Below are 15,414 nucleotides of genomic sequence, written 5' to 3'. Positions count from 1 at the left end.
GAAGGAAGGAAAAAAGGAAGGAAGGAAGGAAGGAAGGAAGGAAGGAAGGAAGGAAGGAAGGAAGGAAGGAAAAAAGGAAGGAAGGAAAGATAAGATATGCCTGGCAATGAATCATATCGATCTTCATAAATCACCATCCATAGGTTTGTTATCAGTAAGTTAGTAAACATTTATTAAGCTCCATGCCAGGCACAATACTAAGTGCTAAGAATACAAAGAAAGGCAAATGGTAGTCTCTGCCCCTAAGGATCTACTAATCTAATCAGGTAGTGCATGTGAAAATACTTGGATTTGGTAAAGCAGCTAGGAAGCTCAGTGGATAGAGAGCCAACCCTGGAAATGGGATGTCTGGGGTTCAAATGTGGCTTCAGAAACTTCCCAACTATGTGACTGCCCCTTGGCAAGCCACTTGACCCCCATGGCCTAGTCTTTATTGCTCTTCTGCCTTAGAATCAAAACATATTGATTCTAAGACAGAAAGTAAGGGTTTAAAAAAACACTTGGATTTGGGAAGAAGGAAAAATATTAAGGAAGCCAGTGTCACTGGAGCTTAGGATATAGGGGAAGGAGTATGTAAGGTGTAAGAAGACTAAAAACATAAACCAAGGGTACACAATAGAAGCAATGATACAGTAGAGAGCCAATGTCTTCTACCATCCAGGGATAGAAAAGTATTTATTCATTGATTGATCAAGTTTGGTCACAAAGATGCCAGTATTCCTTTAAAAATGAAGACATGACCTAAAGAACTTCCACGCTATCCCCTGGTCCTAATGATGGTTGCCAGTTATGAAAATTGGTCCAAATAAACTAGTCAGTCATAGTCTATTCCCATTTACAAGTTACATATTAATGTGGGCTCAAAATTCTCCATAGGAAGTTGGATTACAGTTTCCTACCTGCGATGTGAAGGCATTTAATGCACAGGGTCACAACAGAATGACAAGCTCACATGAAAAAGTGGAGCAGGGAAGGGAAGTGACTTTTACTTGGGAAGATTGTAAAAGTCAGAGGAACTAAAGAACAAATTCTTTGGATAACCCTAGTAGAATTAACTGGCAAAAGTTGGCTTTTATTCATAGAGAGCATTCCAGCGTTGCTTCCTTGGAAATGAAGTAACACATTAAATTTAATTGCTGTTGAATTTCATCACTAAGCTTTTGTGAATTTTTTGCCTCACCATATTCTGGAATGTTATGAGGCTGTTGGTGGGGAGGGGTGTGTGTGTGTGTGTGTGTGTGTGTGTGTGTTTGTATAAAAAGTTCAGTTTACCTAAATTAAGCCACATTGTACTAGTTTCGGAACAATCTTCCAGGCAACATATATTTTACAACATATACATTTCTGCATTCTTTTGCACTTTCATTGGGTTATGAACATAGCATATGAAAAACATACTGTTCTCTTTTCCAACTTTTTTTTAATGAGTTCATAAACCAAGTGATTTACTTTAAGGACACCTTTTTTTTTTCCTCCTCCAATTTTTAGGTTAATAGAACAGCTTCCTAGAGCCAATGTCGTTCTCCTGAGGTATCTATTTGGAGTGTTGCACAGCATTGAGCAGCAATCTGCATCTAATCAAATGACAGCATTTAATTTGGCAGTGTGCATTGCTCCCAGCATTCTTTGGCCACCATCTTCTGCCAGTCCTGAGCTAGAGAATGAATTCACCAAAAAGGTACCTTGAGTTACCCAGATGGAATTTAATCTGGAGTTTTGTTTTTCTTATCCCAGCCTTCAACAGAAGTGGAATAGTAATAACTGTGGGGTCATTTCTCCCCTTCAAGCTCAGGGGGGTAGAATAGCACCTGAACTGTGGAGAGAAAAGACTCCTATGTTGCCTTTCAACATCCTGCTTGAAGCTTGAGATGCCAAGATAAAATAAAACAGATCTTGCCCTCAAAGAACTTACATTCTGTAAAGGAAGGCATGTACACATAAGCATTTGCAAAATATAAATACATGATAATTTGGAGGAGGCGGGCAGAAAAACTAGCAGCTGGGGGGAATCAGGAAAGGCCTCGTGTAGGATGTGGTGCTTAAGCTGAGCTTTCAGATGGTATTGTTAATAAACTCAGTTGCCATTTCAAGATGTTCTCACAGCTATCCTAACTATGTGTAAGATGCGAAATGGTCCAAGGGCATACTAATGAAGCATTATATATAAATGTGGAGACACAGAAAGCCCACGATGGGGCTCAGAGCCAGACAGACAGACAGACAGATAGACAAACAGACAGACCAGTAGATAGATAGATAGACAGACAGACAGACGGACAGATAGATGGATAGACAGATAGATAGACCAGTAGATAGGTAAATAGACAGGCAGATAGACAGACAGACAGACGGATAGATAGATAGATAGATAGATAGATAGATAGATAGATAGATAGATAGATAGATAGACAGACAGACCTGAGGCAAGGCAGGTGAGAAAAATTACTTTACAGTTGTCTCCACTCCCTCTAACCAAACTATAGAAGTTATTCCTTCACAAGTTTGTGATAACTCATTTTCCTTGATACTAAGGTGAATTAAAGCAATTTTTATCTGCACAGTATTTTACAAAGAAACAAGAAATGAGTACATTTCTGTCTTTCTATAGGTGTAGACATTAAGGCACTAAGACTAGATCTTCTGGAAAGTATCATTTCATATTTTAAGTCTCAGGATTAAAAATAAAAAGTAGTCTTGAATCCTCTCGACTATATTTCATACTCAAGCTACTACTGGGAAACTTCTGAATTTTCTCTGCCCTCTTTTGTATTTTTATGATTTTGAGAAGGCATATGTCAAACAGGATGCACAGACTATGAAAAATGCCATCTCCTTTTTGCTTTTTCTGTTACAGGTCTCTCTACTTGTACAATTTCTCATTGAAAATTGCTGCAGGATATTTGGGGAAGAAATCACTTCCCTCTTGGGAGATATTTCAATCAGCTGTGACAGAGACAATGCCCCAGGTATGATGAGTCATCGGATTGATTTTTCCCTAAGAACACACTTCATCTGTCAACCATTTCATCATTATAGGGGATTGGGAATTGCTGAAAGCATGATGGCCCTAAGACTCTCAAAGAAGCCAAAGACTAGATTGAGTAGAAGAGGAAGTAGAGGAAGCTCAGACCACCAACTTTTTCATAAGACCCCTAATTCATTCGCTAGCTATATGTGAGAACCTGCTGTGTTACCAGTGAGGCACTGTTCAGGAGTATATGAGAAAAAGAATAAAATATAACTCTTCCCTAGAGGAGTTGGTAATGGTATGGGGTATTTCTCTTTTTTTTTTTTTTGCAAAGAAGAAATATGTTGACACCATATGTTAGGAAAAGCACTGAATTATTGGTCTAAAGGTCTAGCTTCTCATTAGTCTTGAACATGATACAGATTTGCTCTGTGACCTTGGATAATTCATTCATTCTCTCTATACCTTATCTCTAAGAGTCTTCTTCTTTTTTAAATCTTCCTAGAATCAATATTAAGTATTGGTTCAAGGTAGAAAAGTGGTAAGGGTTAGGCCAGTGATTCCCAAAGTGGGTGCCACCACCCCCTGGTGGGTGCTGCAAAAATCCAGTGGGGCAGTGATGGCCACAGGTGCATTTGGGGGCGGTGATAGTATGTGACAGGGGGCGCTAAGTAATATTTTTTTCTGGAAAGGGGGCGGTAGGCCAAAAAAGTTTGGGAACCACTAGGTTAGGCAATGGGGCTTAAGTGGCTTGCTCAGGGTCACACAGCTAAAATATGTCTGAGGCTAGATTTGAACCCAGGTCCTCTGGACTCCAAGCCCAAAATTATCTATTATGCCACCTAGTCACCTCTTTTAAAAGTATCTCTTTAAAAAGCCTGAAATGAAAAAAGGCAGTGCTTGGACACTTCTGGAAAGACTCATTTTATGGGGTTTTTTTCTTGGCTCTATGACTCATCTTTTTTATATTGAGGAAATCTTTTTAGAAGGAACTCTGTTTAGTCAAAAACTATGCCAAGATAACTAAGGTCCTAGTTGTTCTTCAACTGAAATAGGAAAGATTGTAAAAGTTACTTACCCCTTTTCCTCTGAAGAAAAGTTTGGAAAGAGTGCTTAAGGAAATGAAAATCAAATATGAAGGCATTTTTAGTTGTTAGTTGTTTCATTTATAAGAGGAAAAAATAATCATGCGTAGTATTGTCAGCATGGCTTTATGATAAGCACCTTCTACATGAGCTATAAATTAACCTAATTTTCATTTGTTTACAGGTATCTCTTGCTTCCAACTGAATGACTCTTCCTATGACAGCTTAGAAAATGAGCTGAATGATGACGTAGATGCTCCTTGTAGTGACCTGGTCAAGAAACTGGGTCAGGACAGCCGCAGCATGGACTCTGTTCTAACGTTGAGTGACTGTGATTTAGACCAACCTGAATCAGAAGGTATTTTAACTCTGAGTGACTTTGACTTGGACCAGCCTAAAAATGAAGAAATCCAGCTGAAGCACCCTTCCAAATCCAAGCCACTGAGCATTTCGGTGGCATCCTACAGTAAAGTTTCAGCCCAAGTTCACTCCAAGAACATTTCAGTTGGTACAAGGACATCTGGTTTCTTGTCCACGGCAGCAGGAGATGCTCTGAAAAATTGGAGGAGACACAGGCGCTGCTCTGAGCCCAGCATAGACTACCTGGATTCCAAGCTCACCTATCTCAGGGAGTTCTATCAGAAGAAGCTCCGCAAGTCTAGCTGTGATGCCATTCTCTCCCACCGAGATGAAGATGGCCACAAACAGCCCCATCCCTCACAAGGAGGTGACCAAAAGCTTATTAATCCAACCTCAGTCATTCAGACCGAAGTGGAGAAGAAAAATACCACAAACCAAAATGTTAAGAAGAAAGGCTTTTTTAGTCATGAAGGTACTCCAGTGAAACTTCCCTTCAAATCCAAATCTATAACCATTTCTGTGGCATCTTATAGTAACATTTCATTGCAGGATCATTCGAAGAGCCAAACATTTGGTACCGATCCATCTGGGTACTCCCCCTCCAACACAGCACTTGGACTCAAAAGTTTGCAAAGACACAGGCGCTGCTCAGAGCCAAACATAGACTACCTAGACTGCAAGCTCACCTCTCTCAGGGGAGTTTCTCCAAAGAACCTACACAAGACAAGCTGTGATGTGGGCCTCTCTCTTGGAGATGAGGATTATCTCAAGCGTCACCAGTCTTTGCAAGTAGAAGGTCAAAAACTGATTAATCAGAGTTTGGTCATGGGGATCGAGGTGGGGAAGAGTAATACCTCAAACCAAAATATGGAAAAGATGTTGCCTGTTACTCCACCACGGTTAAATATTTGCTCAAGAACTAGCTATTCTAGTTTGTCATCACCAGGAACATCACCATCTGGTTCTTCAGTGAGCTCTCAAGATAGTGCTTTTTCCCAGATTTCTGAACACTCGGTCTTTATTCCCACAGAAACCTCTTCACCTGTTGATTGCACTTTTTCAACTTCAAGAAAACAGGGGGAACTCTCTCCTGATTTCTGCAGCCCTTTTTCTGGGATGCCCAACCCTTCCCCAGGGCCAGCCAGTAGCCACCCACTTTGTATTAAAAAGGACAACATAGAGTGGGCTTCTCAAATGCATTCTGTAACTATTCATCCTAGCACTTGGTTAAGGAATGGAGTGGCCACTTTAAAAAACTGGTCTCTCAAAAAGAAGACAAAGGCATCCAGACAAGAGAGAAAGAAAGTAAATTCCCTAAAAGGAACCTTGGAGCAGCCAACATGTTCTTCTGAAGTCTCAGAAGCTGGCCTGCTCCCAGAGGCACTGGTGGATGCCCCCCTGAGACCCTCCAACCTGGTCAGTGCGGTAGAAGCAGATGAGCAATGTCATCCCTATGGCCGCCAGGACTCTGCAGACCAGTGTAGCTCTCAATTCAGTTCACTGGATAACAGATTTAAGCTCCAAATGAAGCCAGCCAAGGAAGTGGAGGATGATAGCCAGCGTTCTCCTGGTGCTCCCCCCCCAGAGAATCCCTCCCTCTGCTACCCTTTGACTCTAGAGAACACCTTGAACCCAGCCCCCGATGCCGAGTGTCCAGAGACTGCAGTAGTTTGCAGTGATGAGTTTGGACATAGAACCAAAGACATTTAACCAAAGTAAGACTGTGACATCCACAGGAATGGCTGGTTCGGTAACTTAAGTGACAATAGGTGCAGATTCCTTAATCAGATGCATGGTATAGGTAGCCCAAGGACAAGCACAGCTGATTTTTAGCCTAATAAAAGGATTTTCTCTGTGGGGCATTAAAGTCCTTTGTGGGGGGAGGGAGGGCCCAAATGCATTTTCCTCTGTATTCTAAAATTAGGTCACTGGGGTGTTTGGGTAGCTCTTCTCTTTAAAATCAGGAATAAGATGGGTCCCTAATATGTACAAAAGCCATGAGCAGCATCCTGACAGAAGAGGCAGACTCTGCTGAGAGAAGTCTTATGTCGGCATCTTGTGGCCCAAGATTAAGGTCAAGGGACAGCAAATTAAACCAGGTGGGAACCAGGGACCAGAAATAATTCCTGTTCCAGGAGGTATTGATGTTGAGGACATGGAAGCAGTTGAAAATGAAGAAAACCCAGGGGAGCAGTGGCCATGTAGGCTAAGGTCTCTGGGCATCATCTTTGACTGCGCAGTCACAGTATCATATAGTTCTAGCTTGAAGGAACTCTGTATCCAGTCCAGTCTCCTCTTTTTATAAATGATATCGAGACCCAGAAAGGTTAATTGAGGCTTACCCAAGTCACAGATAATAAACGGCAGAGCCAGGTTTTGAACCCACATCCTCCCTTTGAAAGGGAAAAAAATGTATATAAGTGTCACACATCCCCAAAACCCACAAAATTAAAATGTAAAGATATTTACTGTGAAAGTTATTTTTTTTTTAATATTTCTTTCCATTTGAGTAAGATGTTTTACTCACTTCTGCTATTGCTGCTGTCATCTTCTCGGTCTCTCTCGTTGTTCTCTTAGAGAAAGTTGCACTCAGGTTTTGTGCAAGTTAGATTTAGAAGAAGAGAATATTTTGATAATTCACAAAGACTCCAAAAGCCAGAGCTATGAGGAGAAAGGTTGGTATAGATCTGGGCGGTCAGTGAGAGGAACTCCTCCTGCCTCACCCGGCCTTGTGGATATCTCCTCCTCCCCAGAAAAGCACTTAGTTTGAATTTCCTGTGGCATTTATCCTATCCTTCTCTGTACTGGCGGTTCTTTATGTACTTGTCTTCCCCCTGTTCCTGAATTATTGGTTCCCCAAGAACAGGGACGGGGTCTTCATGGCAGCCCCCAGAGGGCTCCCAACATTTGTTTCGTCAAATAGAGGTATTGTCCTTTGCCGTTCAAAAGTGATACCACTCATGGCATCTGGCAGAAGCAGTACCTGAGGCTGATGGCTGGCTGTGGTCCAGCTCACCTTGCATCCAGGGCCTTAATCATGTGTTCAGAGTGCAGTGTCTATTATCTATCTAAGATGTTCCTTGTGACTGGCTTATCTCTTCCCAGACTATCCAAAACCTTTGTTCAGAAAAAGCTGTCCCACCCCAATTACTGCTTCTAGGGGAATTTGGGGACTCAAAAAGTAAAGATGAGGCAGTTGGAAGGAAGAGAGCAAACACCTAAATAAAGGCACATCCTGCTTTTTTGGACAGTCATTAGGTCTCTGCCTCTCTGATTTCCAAGAATTTTTTCTATATCCTAGCCAACTCAGATTTATGGAAAATGAAAGTTTTAATCTCTGTTATTTTAAACCTGGATCACCACTGTATCTTTTTCTTTTTTAACCCTTATTTTTTATCCTGGAATTGATACTAAGTAATGATTCCAAGGCAGAAGAGCGGTAAGGGCTAGGCAATTGGAGGTAAGTGACTTGCTCAGGGTCACATAGCTAGGAAGTGTCTGAGGCCAAACTTGAACCCAGGACCTCCTGTCTCCAAGCCTGCCTCTCTATCCATTGACCCACCTAGCTGTCCCCACCACTGTATCTTTAGGCACTTGGCTGTCCTTAGAAGAGTCACTTGTGATTCTCCTCAGCTGGCAGCCCCATTGTCTGGTTTTGCCATTGAACATGAACAATTACTCACAAAGTCTAAAATGGAACTGCCACCATAATTTTCCACAGTGCTCAACCCTTCAGCCTTATGATGTCCCCTTCCCATTGACAAGCTCTCTGGTCAGGCACATCTCAATACCTACCCATGAGAAATTGCCTTGAACTCATATTGTCATCCAATGAATTGTTTGCACAATTAACCAGCTATCTCCCGTGGTCTTCCTCAGTCAGGTCAGTGGGAAACTCTCAAGGCAAGCACTCCTTCCTCTGCTATTTACTACCAGACATATTCTTTACCCAGATTATATTTTTTGATGGCAGAACAGACAGTTTTCTCCAAAGCAAGAAAAATGCTTTAGTAGTCATTGTAAGTGCCACTTCCTTCTGTTCGTTTCAATTCAGTAAACATTTGTTAAGCGCCTACTATATACCGGGACTAGGGATACAAAGAGAGAAAACCCCTTCTCTCCCAAGTTCCTGCTTTTCTGCCCTCGAAACCATGATTCCCTGTCTGTCCATCCATAGGCATAATCTCCAACGCTGACCTGGTCACACCTAGAACGATCCCCATTCTTTAAACGCTCGCCCTCTCGGTCAGATTGGATGCCACTTTTGCCCTGGGACAGAAGGGTCTGCGAGTGCGTCTTGTAGTATAGTTATTACGTCTGGGAAATTACGAGGGGCTTCCATTGCCAGGAGGTTATGCTGCTATCAAAGCTGCGGATGGGAATTGTGGTGATTGTGGCTTGTGATGTCCTCTTGGAAAGAAGACGCTCCCTGCTTATGAACATTTTAGTTCCAAAGTTCTGATCTTTTCCATTTATTTCATAACAACAAAAATCCAACAACCTGATATGAAGTATTGAAGGAAATACTGTTAGCCAGATGCCAAGTCTCATCGGTAACTGTTCCTATTAGGTAGAAGTCATCTGTCGTGCTCCCTTAGCTGTCCTCTTGGTGTTTAAATGTGAATAGTTTGTTAATATGGCTGTAAAGTGTCCTATTGTATGATTTGCCGACAGAACACACATGTCATTTTATTATACTGTCATCTTATAATATATTAAACTGATGCTTTATCTAAGATGCTTTGAGTTTGTATAATATATCTTGATAAATTTTACTACCATATGTTATGGAATAAATGTGTATTTTTGTACTTGCAGAAACTGCTGCTAACTTTGGAAGTTATCTGGTTGTAAAGGCACTGGTGATAGATATGTATGAAGTCCATGCTGTACGTTGAAATAAAACCAACATTTTACAAAGTCAAAGCCAGCCAGCCAGTCAGTTAACAAGCATTTTTAAGTGCATACTTAAATACATTTTCCTTATTAATTAATGTATTAATAAATAGTGTAAGGCATTGTGCCTTTAAGTGCTGGAGCTATGGAGAAAGGCAAAAACAGTAGCTCAAGAAGCTCACAACCTCATGGGAGAGACAATATGGAAACAACTATATACAAATAAGATCTCTATAAGGCAGGGGCAACTAAGTGGCTAGAGAGTCGGGCCAGGAAATGAAGAGATGTCTTGGGTTCAAATCTAGCTTCGGACACTTAGCTGTGCTACCCAGGACAAGTCACTTAACCCCGATTTCCTAGCCCTTTGCTCTCCTGCCTTGGAACAGATACTTAGTATTGATTCTAAAACAGAAAGTGGGTTTTTTTTAAAAGATACAGGATAAATTAGAGGTCATCTCAGAAAAAAGGTCTAAATTAGGAGGCATTCAGAAAGGTTTTTTGAAAAAAAAAATGGTTACCTTTTGTCTTAGTATAATTCTAAAACAGAGAAGTGTCAGAGACCAGATTTGAACCCAGGTCCTTCTGACTCCAGACCTGGTGTTCTATCCATCAGGCTACCTATCTGCCTCTGGGAAAGGCTTTTTGCAGAAGGTAGGATTTTTGTTGAGACTTCAAGCAAGCCAGAGAAACCAGAAAGCATAGATGAGGGGAAGAGAATATCCCAGGTATGGGGAACAACCAATGAAAATGCAGTGAGGAGATGGATGGTGGTACAAGGAATAGTTACCACATCATGATGTATAAAGAAGGTGGAATGAAGTGTAAGAAGCCTGGAGGGGGCAGCTGAGTAGTTCAGTGGATTGAGAGTCAGGACTAGAGATGGGAGGTCCTAGGTCCAAATCTGGCCTCAGACACGTCCCAGCTGTGTGACCCTGGGCAAGTCACTTGACCCCCATTGCCTACCTCTTAACCATTCTTCTGCCTTGGAGCCAATTCACAGTATTGACTCTAAGATGGAAGGGAAGGGTTTTAAAAGAAAAATTTTTTTAAAAAAGCGTGGAAAGGTTGGGAAGGAGTTTGCAAAGGTCTTTAAGGAGAAAAAAAAAAAAAACATTTTGAAGCCTAAGGGCAAGGACTAGGTAAATAAGGTTAAGTGACTTGCCCAGGGTCACACAGCTAGAAAATGTCTGAAGTCAAATTTGAACACAGTTCCTCCTGGCTCCAGGCCTGGCACTCTATCCACTGAGCCACCTAGCTGACCCTACAAAGGGCTTTAAAAGCTGAACAAAAGATTTTATGTTTGTTCCTGGAGGTGATAGGGAGGCAATGGAGTTTACTAATGAGTGTGGAGGAGTAGGGAGGGGCATGCTTTAGGAAAATAGTTCTGTTAGCCAGAAGAAAGATGCTTGAGGAGGGGAGACCAACCTAAAGGCTTTTGCACTAGAGGTGCAAAGTGGTGAAGTGATGAGGACTGCACCAAAATGGTAGCAGTGTCAGAGGAGAAAATGGTTCATGGAAGAGAAATAATTATGGAGGTAAAATTCATGGGTCTTAGCAACAAACCACTGGGGAATAATTCTGCTTTTTCTAGTTTGTTTTGTAGAGATTGGACTCAATTTTCTGTTTACTATTGATGGAAATTTAGAGAACATGAGGAAGGCATGGAGCCATGTCCCAGAATTTCCAAGATCCTTCCAGTTGTAAAATTCCAGGGATTTGGGTCCTAATCTGAAGTACATCTACAAAGCAGTCTTTCTGGTAGGAGGGTTGGGTTGTTTTTTTTTTTTTTTTTTTAATACGTGGTGCATTTTTTAAAACGTTTTCAATTTGTAGCAAACAAGTCATTTTAAGAACAAGCAGTCTTCCTTTTTCCTGGCATAGCATTTTCATGACATTCCTCAAATCTGACACATTCTTCACTCTCCCCTATCAGCAGAGGCAACTGCCCAGTTTTTGTGATAGCAGGGAAAATGCCCATACAAATTTGAGCTAGGCTGACCAAAGTGCAACATTTTCTGCATTTATGTACCAGACGCGTCAGTTTTTTGGCATTTTACATTGATTTGTTTGTGTAATAGTCACAAAATAATAATGTGGTTTAGTTGTTTTCCAATTATGTCCAACTCTTTGTAACCCTTTTGGGGTTTTCTTGGCAAAGATATTGGAGTGGTTTGCCATCTCCTTCTCCAGGTCACTTTGTACAAATGAGGAAACTGAGGCAAATGAGGTTAAGTGACTTGCCCAGGATCACACAGCTAGTAAATATCTGAGGCAACATTTGAACTCAGGAAGAAAAATCTTCCTGACTACAGGCTTAACACTTTACTATGCCACCTATCATCAAATGAGTTAACATACATAAGGCACTTTGAAACCTTAAATTCTATATAAATGCTAGTAGCTATTACAGCTACGGTTACGTATGTCAACTCATTTGCTCCTCTTAACCCCGTATGTTAGATTCTATTATTATATCCCCATTTTGTAGATGAGGAAAACAGGTAGAAAGAGTTTGAGTAATTTGTTCCAAGTCATACAACTAGTGTATGAAGTAGGATTTGAACTCCAGGCTTCCTGTTGCCAAATCCAACGCTATCCATTGCACCACTTAGCTGCCCTAGAATCTCAAACTAGAAATGGACCTTAGAATTTATCAAGCGCTAACCCTTAATACAAACATTCATTCTTTCTGCCACAGAAGATTTTACCTTGGGTGTGTGCTAACAGACATTTGGCAGTGTGGTGAAGCCTGTGAACCCCTTCTCAGAACACATTGTTTTTAAATGCATAAAATACATTTCATATATTGAAGTATATTAAAATGTAGTCACCAAAATGTTTCAAACATTTGCAATATAGTAGCATATCTAACATATTTTCTAGGTAGTGATGAGGGTGAAAGATAGTGCCAGAGAGCTGCAATAGCTGCAATGAAATATGAAAATATCTCATTTCCATTCTGACAAAGTCACAAGGATTGCCAATACTACTGAGGCTTGTTGCCTATATTCATAATTGAAGGAAATGCTCAACTTTAGAGGTTGTCAAAATAAAGATGTCATTTTTTCTTATCCAAGCTGTGAAATCTAGGAAGTCCAGGGATCCTAGGATAAGAATATCTGCTCAATAACATTTAGATGTCTCCATTGATAGGCAACTATCTTCCAAAACAGCCCCTTCTCTCTCTCTCTCTCTCTCTCTCTCTCTCTCTCTCTCTCTCTCTCTCCTCCCTCTCTCTCTTTCCTCCTCCTCCCCCATCCCTTTTTCTCTCTCTGTCTCTTCCCCACCCCTTCTCTTTTTTGAAATAGAACAGTGATGTGTCAAACAATGCAGCTGCCTATTAGTAATGAATTAGGAGAAATTTGCTAGTACTCTGCCATTTAGGGTCTTAGAAAGTTGCCTTGGGCACCAAGAAGTTAAATGATTTGCCCAAGGTCACACTATGCTGGAGATAAGGCTTGAACCCAGGGCTTTTGACCCCAAGGCTAGTTTTCTATCTATGCTAGCTTCCTTTCCCCCCATTTTTTATCTCCTCTTTTCTAACAACTTTCCTCTTTTTGACTGTTTTGGGAGCACAAAGTGAGCACACTTATGGTGGACTGAGCCAATTTGCTATAGAGTCATTTAAGGAATACCAAGGAGAGTAGCATTTATATAGCCCCTACTGTGTGCCAGGCACAGGGCTAAGCACTTTAAAAACCATTTCATTTGATCCTCAAACAATCTTGGGAGTTAAGTGCTAATCATTATCCTCCATTTTACAGTTGAGGAAACTGAGGCAGACAAAGGTGAAGTGATTTCTGAGACAGCATTTGAACTAGGGCTTCCTGATGCCAGACCCAGTGCTCCACTGTGCCACGTAGCTTCCCTATAACAACAAAGTAAGGATGGGGAAACCATTCTGAATGCCCAAATCTAAGGCAAGCAATTTCTCTTTGGGGCCAGTTAAGAGTATAACTACCATCTGCAATGCATCAATGCATCATAGATAAGTCATTTTATAGTTTGACCCATACCAATAGCTCACATTTAGGGAGCATTTTACATAAATTTATCCCATTTGAACCCCAGAAACAGAGCTTCTGGGAATAGTTATAAACATCTCTTTTTTACAAAAGGGAAGTGAGGTTCAGAGAATATGAAAGCCCCAACTGGATCTGTGTCTTGCATTCAGGTCCATGGTTTGTTTTACTGTGGCATACTAAAGCCCCATAGAGACAGAATGGAGGTGGGGGATGGGAGGCAGGAAAACAGCCTTGGGTCTGGAGTTCAAATTTGGCCTCAGGCACTTTCTAGCTTTGTAACTGGGCGAGTCACATAATTTTTACCTGCCTCAGTTTCCTCAGTTGTCAAAGATTGCTATGAGGATCAAATGAGATAATATTTGTAAAGCACTTAGTGATAAATGCTTTATTCCCTTCTTTTCCATCCCTTTCCAATATAAGCTACCCCTTTTAGCTGTAGTAGGTTTGCCAATGTGGCATTTTGCTTTGAGGGGGAGGGAGGAAGACACTATTGCATAATTATTATAAGTTTATGGAATAATTCTAGCTTAGAGAATTTATGAGTTCTTTCTTTTCATCTTGTGTCAGATTAGATTGAAAGGCACTGAGGGTAGTAATGCTTTAGTGACAAATTTTGTATGTCTCAAAGAAACTAATTTCTTTGCTTATTTGTATTGAGATCTCCAGTCTCTATGTTGAGATTTATTTTATTTTATTTTTTGGTATTTTTTTACAGAATGATAACCCATCTTTTCCTAAACCTATCATTTATTAATGTATTAGGAGGAAAGTCTTTGCAAACAGCTTAGGATCAGTCCCTTCACAAAACTTGGGACAGATAAACTCAGTAAATACCGTTTCACAGTTCCAGTGATGTCTTCAGGGAGTAACTTTTTTCATTATCTCCTTTTGAATACAGGGATCTCTGAGAATAGTAGCAAGCTGAGTTGCTCACTCAAAGAGAGTGTACTTGGTGTACTGCGCTTCTTGTACCAAGAGCAGGATTCCTGTCTCACAGTATAAACCCCTACGTGTGACTTTTGGTTTTCACAAATACAGTGGACACGTTGAGCCTCAGTTTGGCATAACTTCAGATGAGTAGTGGAACGCGCAGGAGGGGTTCTGGGTTATATTCCGAACGGCGAGCATTTTGAAGTTCAAAAGAGAAATGTACAAAAATAAACCAGCATTAGCCGCCCACCGGGGTTGATGGGGATGACTGATAGGTTCGCTTGCTGCTCAGATGTGGAGCAAATGAGTTTTTGGATGTCTCAAATACACCTTTATAAGTTATTTATTTGTTGACATATAGTTAAGATGTTCATGGGAATCAAAGAGGCCACATTTCATGATAAGTTAGACTTTTTTAATATTCATTCATTTTATGACTCATATATTATTATCTTCTACCCAAGGATAAAATAAATTGTATATAACAGAAGCAGATGAATACCTATAACCTGGCTTGAACTAGATAGAAGCTCTTTCAAGCTAAAGAATGACTTTTGATCTAGAACCAATTGTTAAGTCTGAAAAGCAAATATATGGAAACAGAGTGTATGTCTACCTGACCCATTCATACACACTGACCCCATGTCCTGGTTGTCCTAGAGGACATTTATTATGAAGTATGTACTAATTGTTTCCATCTAGAATCAATTTTAGAATACGGTAGTGTAGAATTCTCGTTTAAATCATAGCAAGGTTTCTAGGGGTGGAAGCCAACCTGAAAACCCCAAACATTTGGGAAAGTCATATTTGTTGATTTTATTCCTTATGGGGTAAAGAGGGAGAAGTCAGGAAAGGACCACAATGATTTATTTTAGAAGAAAACCTCTTTTAACATCACCTATAAGAAGCCTGTGAAGGATGTGCATACACAGAATTTTTAATGACATTTCAGATGTAGTTAAGATTTTGGGGGACAGGGACTAGACCTGTTATTTCACTGGGAGAGGAGACTCCTCGTACCAGGTCAGATTGGTGCCTTCTCTACACCTTAGAGTTTTAGAGTTGCCTGGATCCCTGAGAACTTCAAATCTGGCCTCAGACACTTACTAGTTGTGTGACCCTAGGGCAAGTCTCTTAAACCTGTTTGTTT

The 15,414-nt window shown here is 40.8% G+C and overlaps 1 protein-coding gene across 1 annotated transcript in view; it reads left to right on the top strand.

The window, feature by feature from the left end:
* Positions 1-6,123, top strand: part of ARHGAP20 (Rho GTPase activating protein 20) — a 156,049-nt gene extending 149,926 nt beyond the window's left edge. The window contains exons 13-15 of the mRNA XM_044669017.1: positions 1,489-1,678; positions 2,855-2,966; positions 4,238-6,123. Coding sequence (XP_044524952.1) covers positions 1,489-1,678; positions 2,855-2,966; positions 4,238-6,123 — 2,188 coding nt within the window. The remainder of the gene's footprint in view (positions 1-1,488; positions 1,679-2,854; positions 2,967-4,237) is intronic.
* Positions 6,124-15,414: the final 9,291 nt, after the last annotated feature.

The sequence above is a fragment of the Gracilinanus agilis genome, chromosome 3, assembly GCF_016433145.1.
Source record: "Gracilinanus agilis isolate LMUSP501 chromosome 3, AgileGrace, whole genome shotgun sequence".
NCBI classification, from domain to species: domain Eukaryota; kingdom Metazoa; phylum Chordata; class Mammalia; order Didelphimorphia; family Didelphidae; genus Gracilinanus; species Gracilinanus agilis.
Note: the sequence above shows the minus strand (reverse complement) of the source record. Positions and strands in the feature narration are given on the sequence as shown.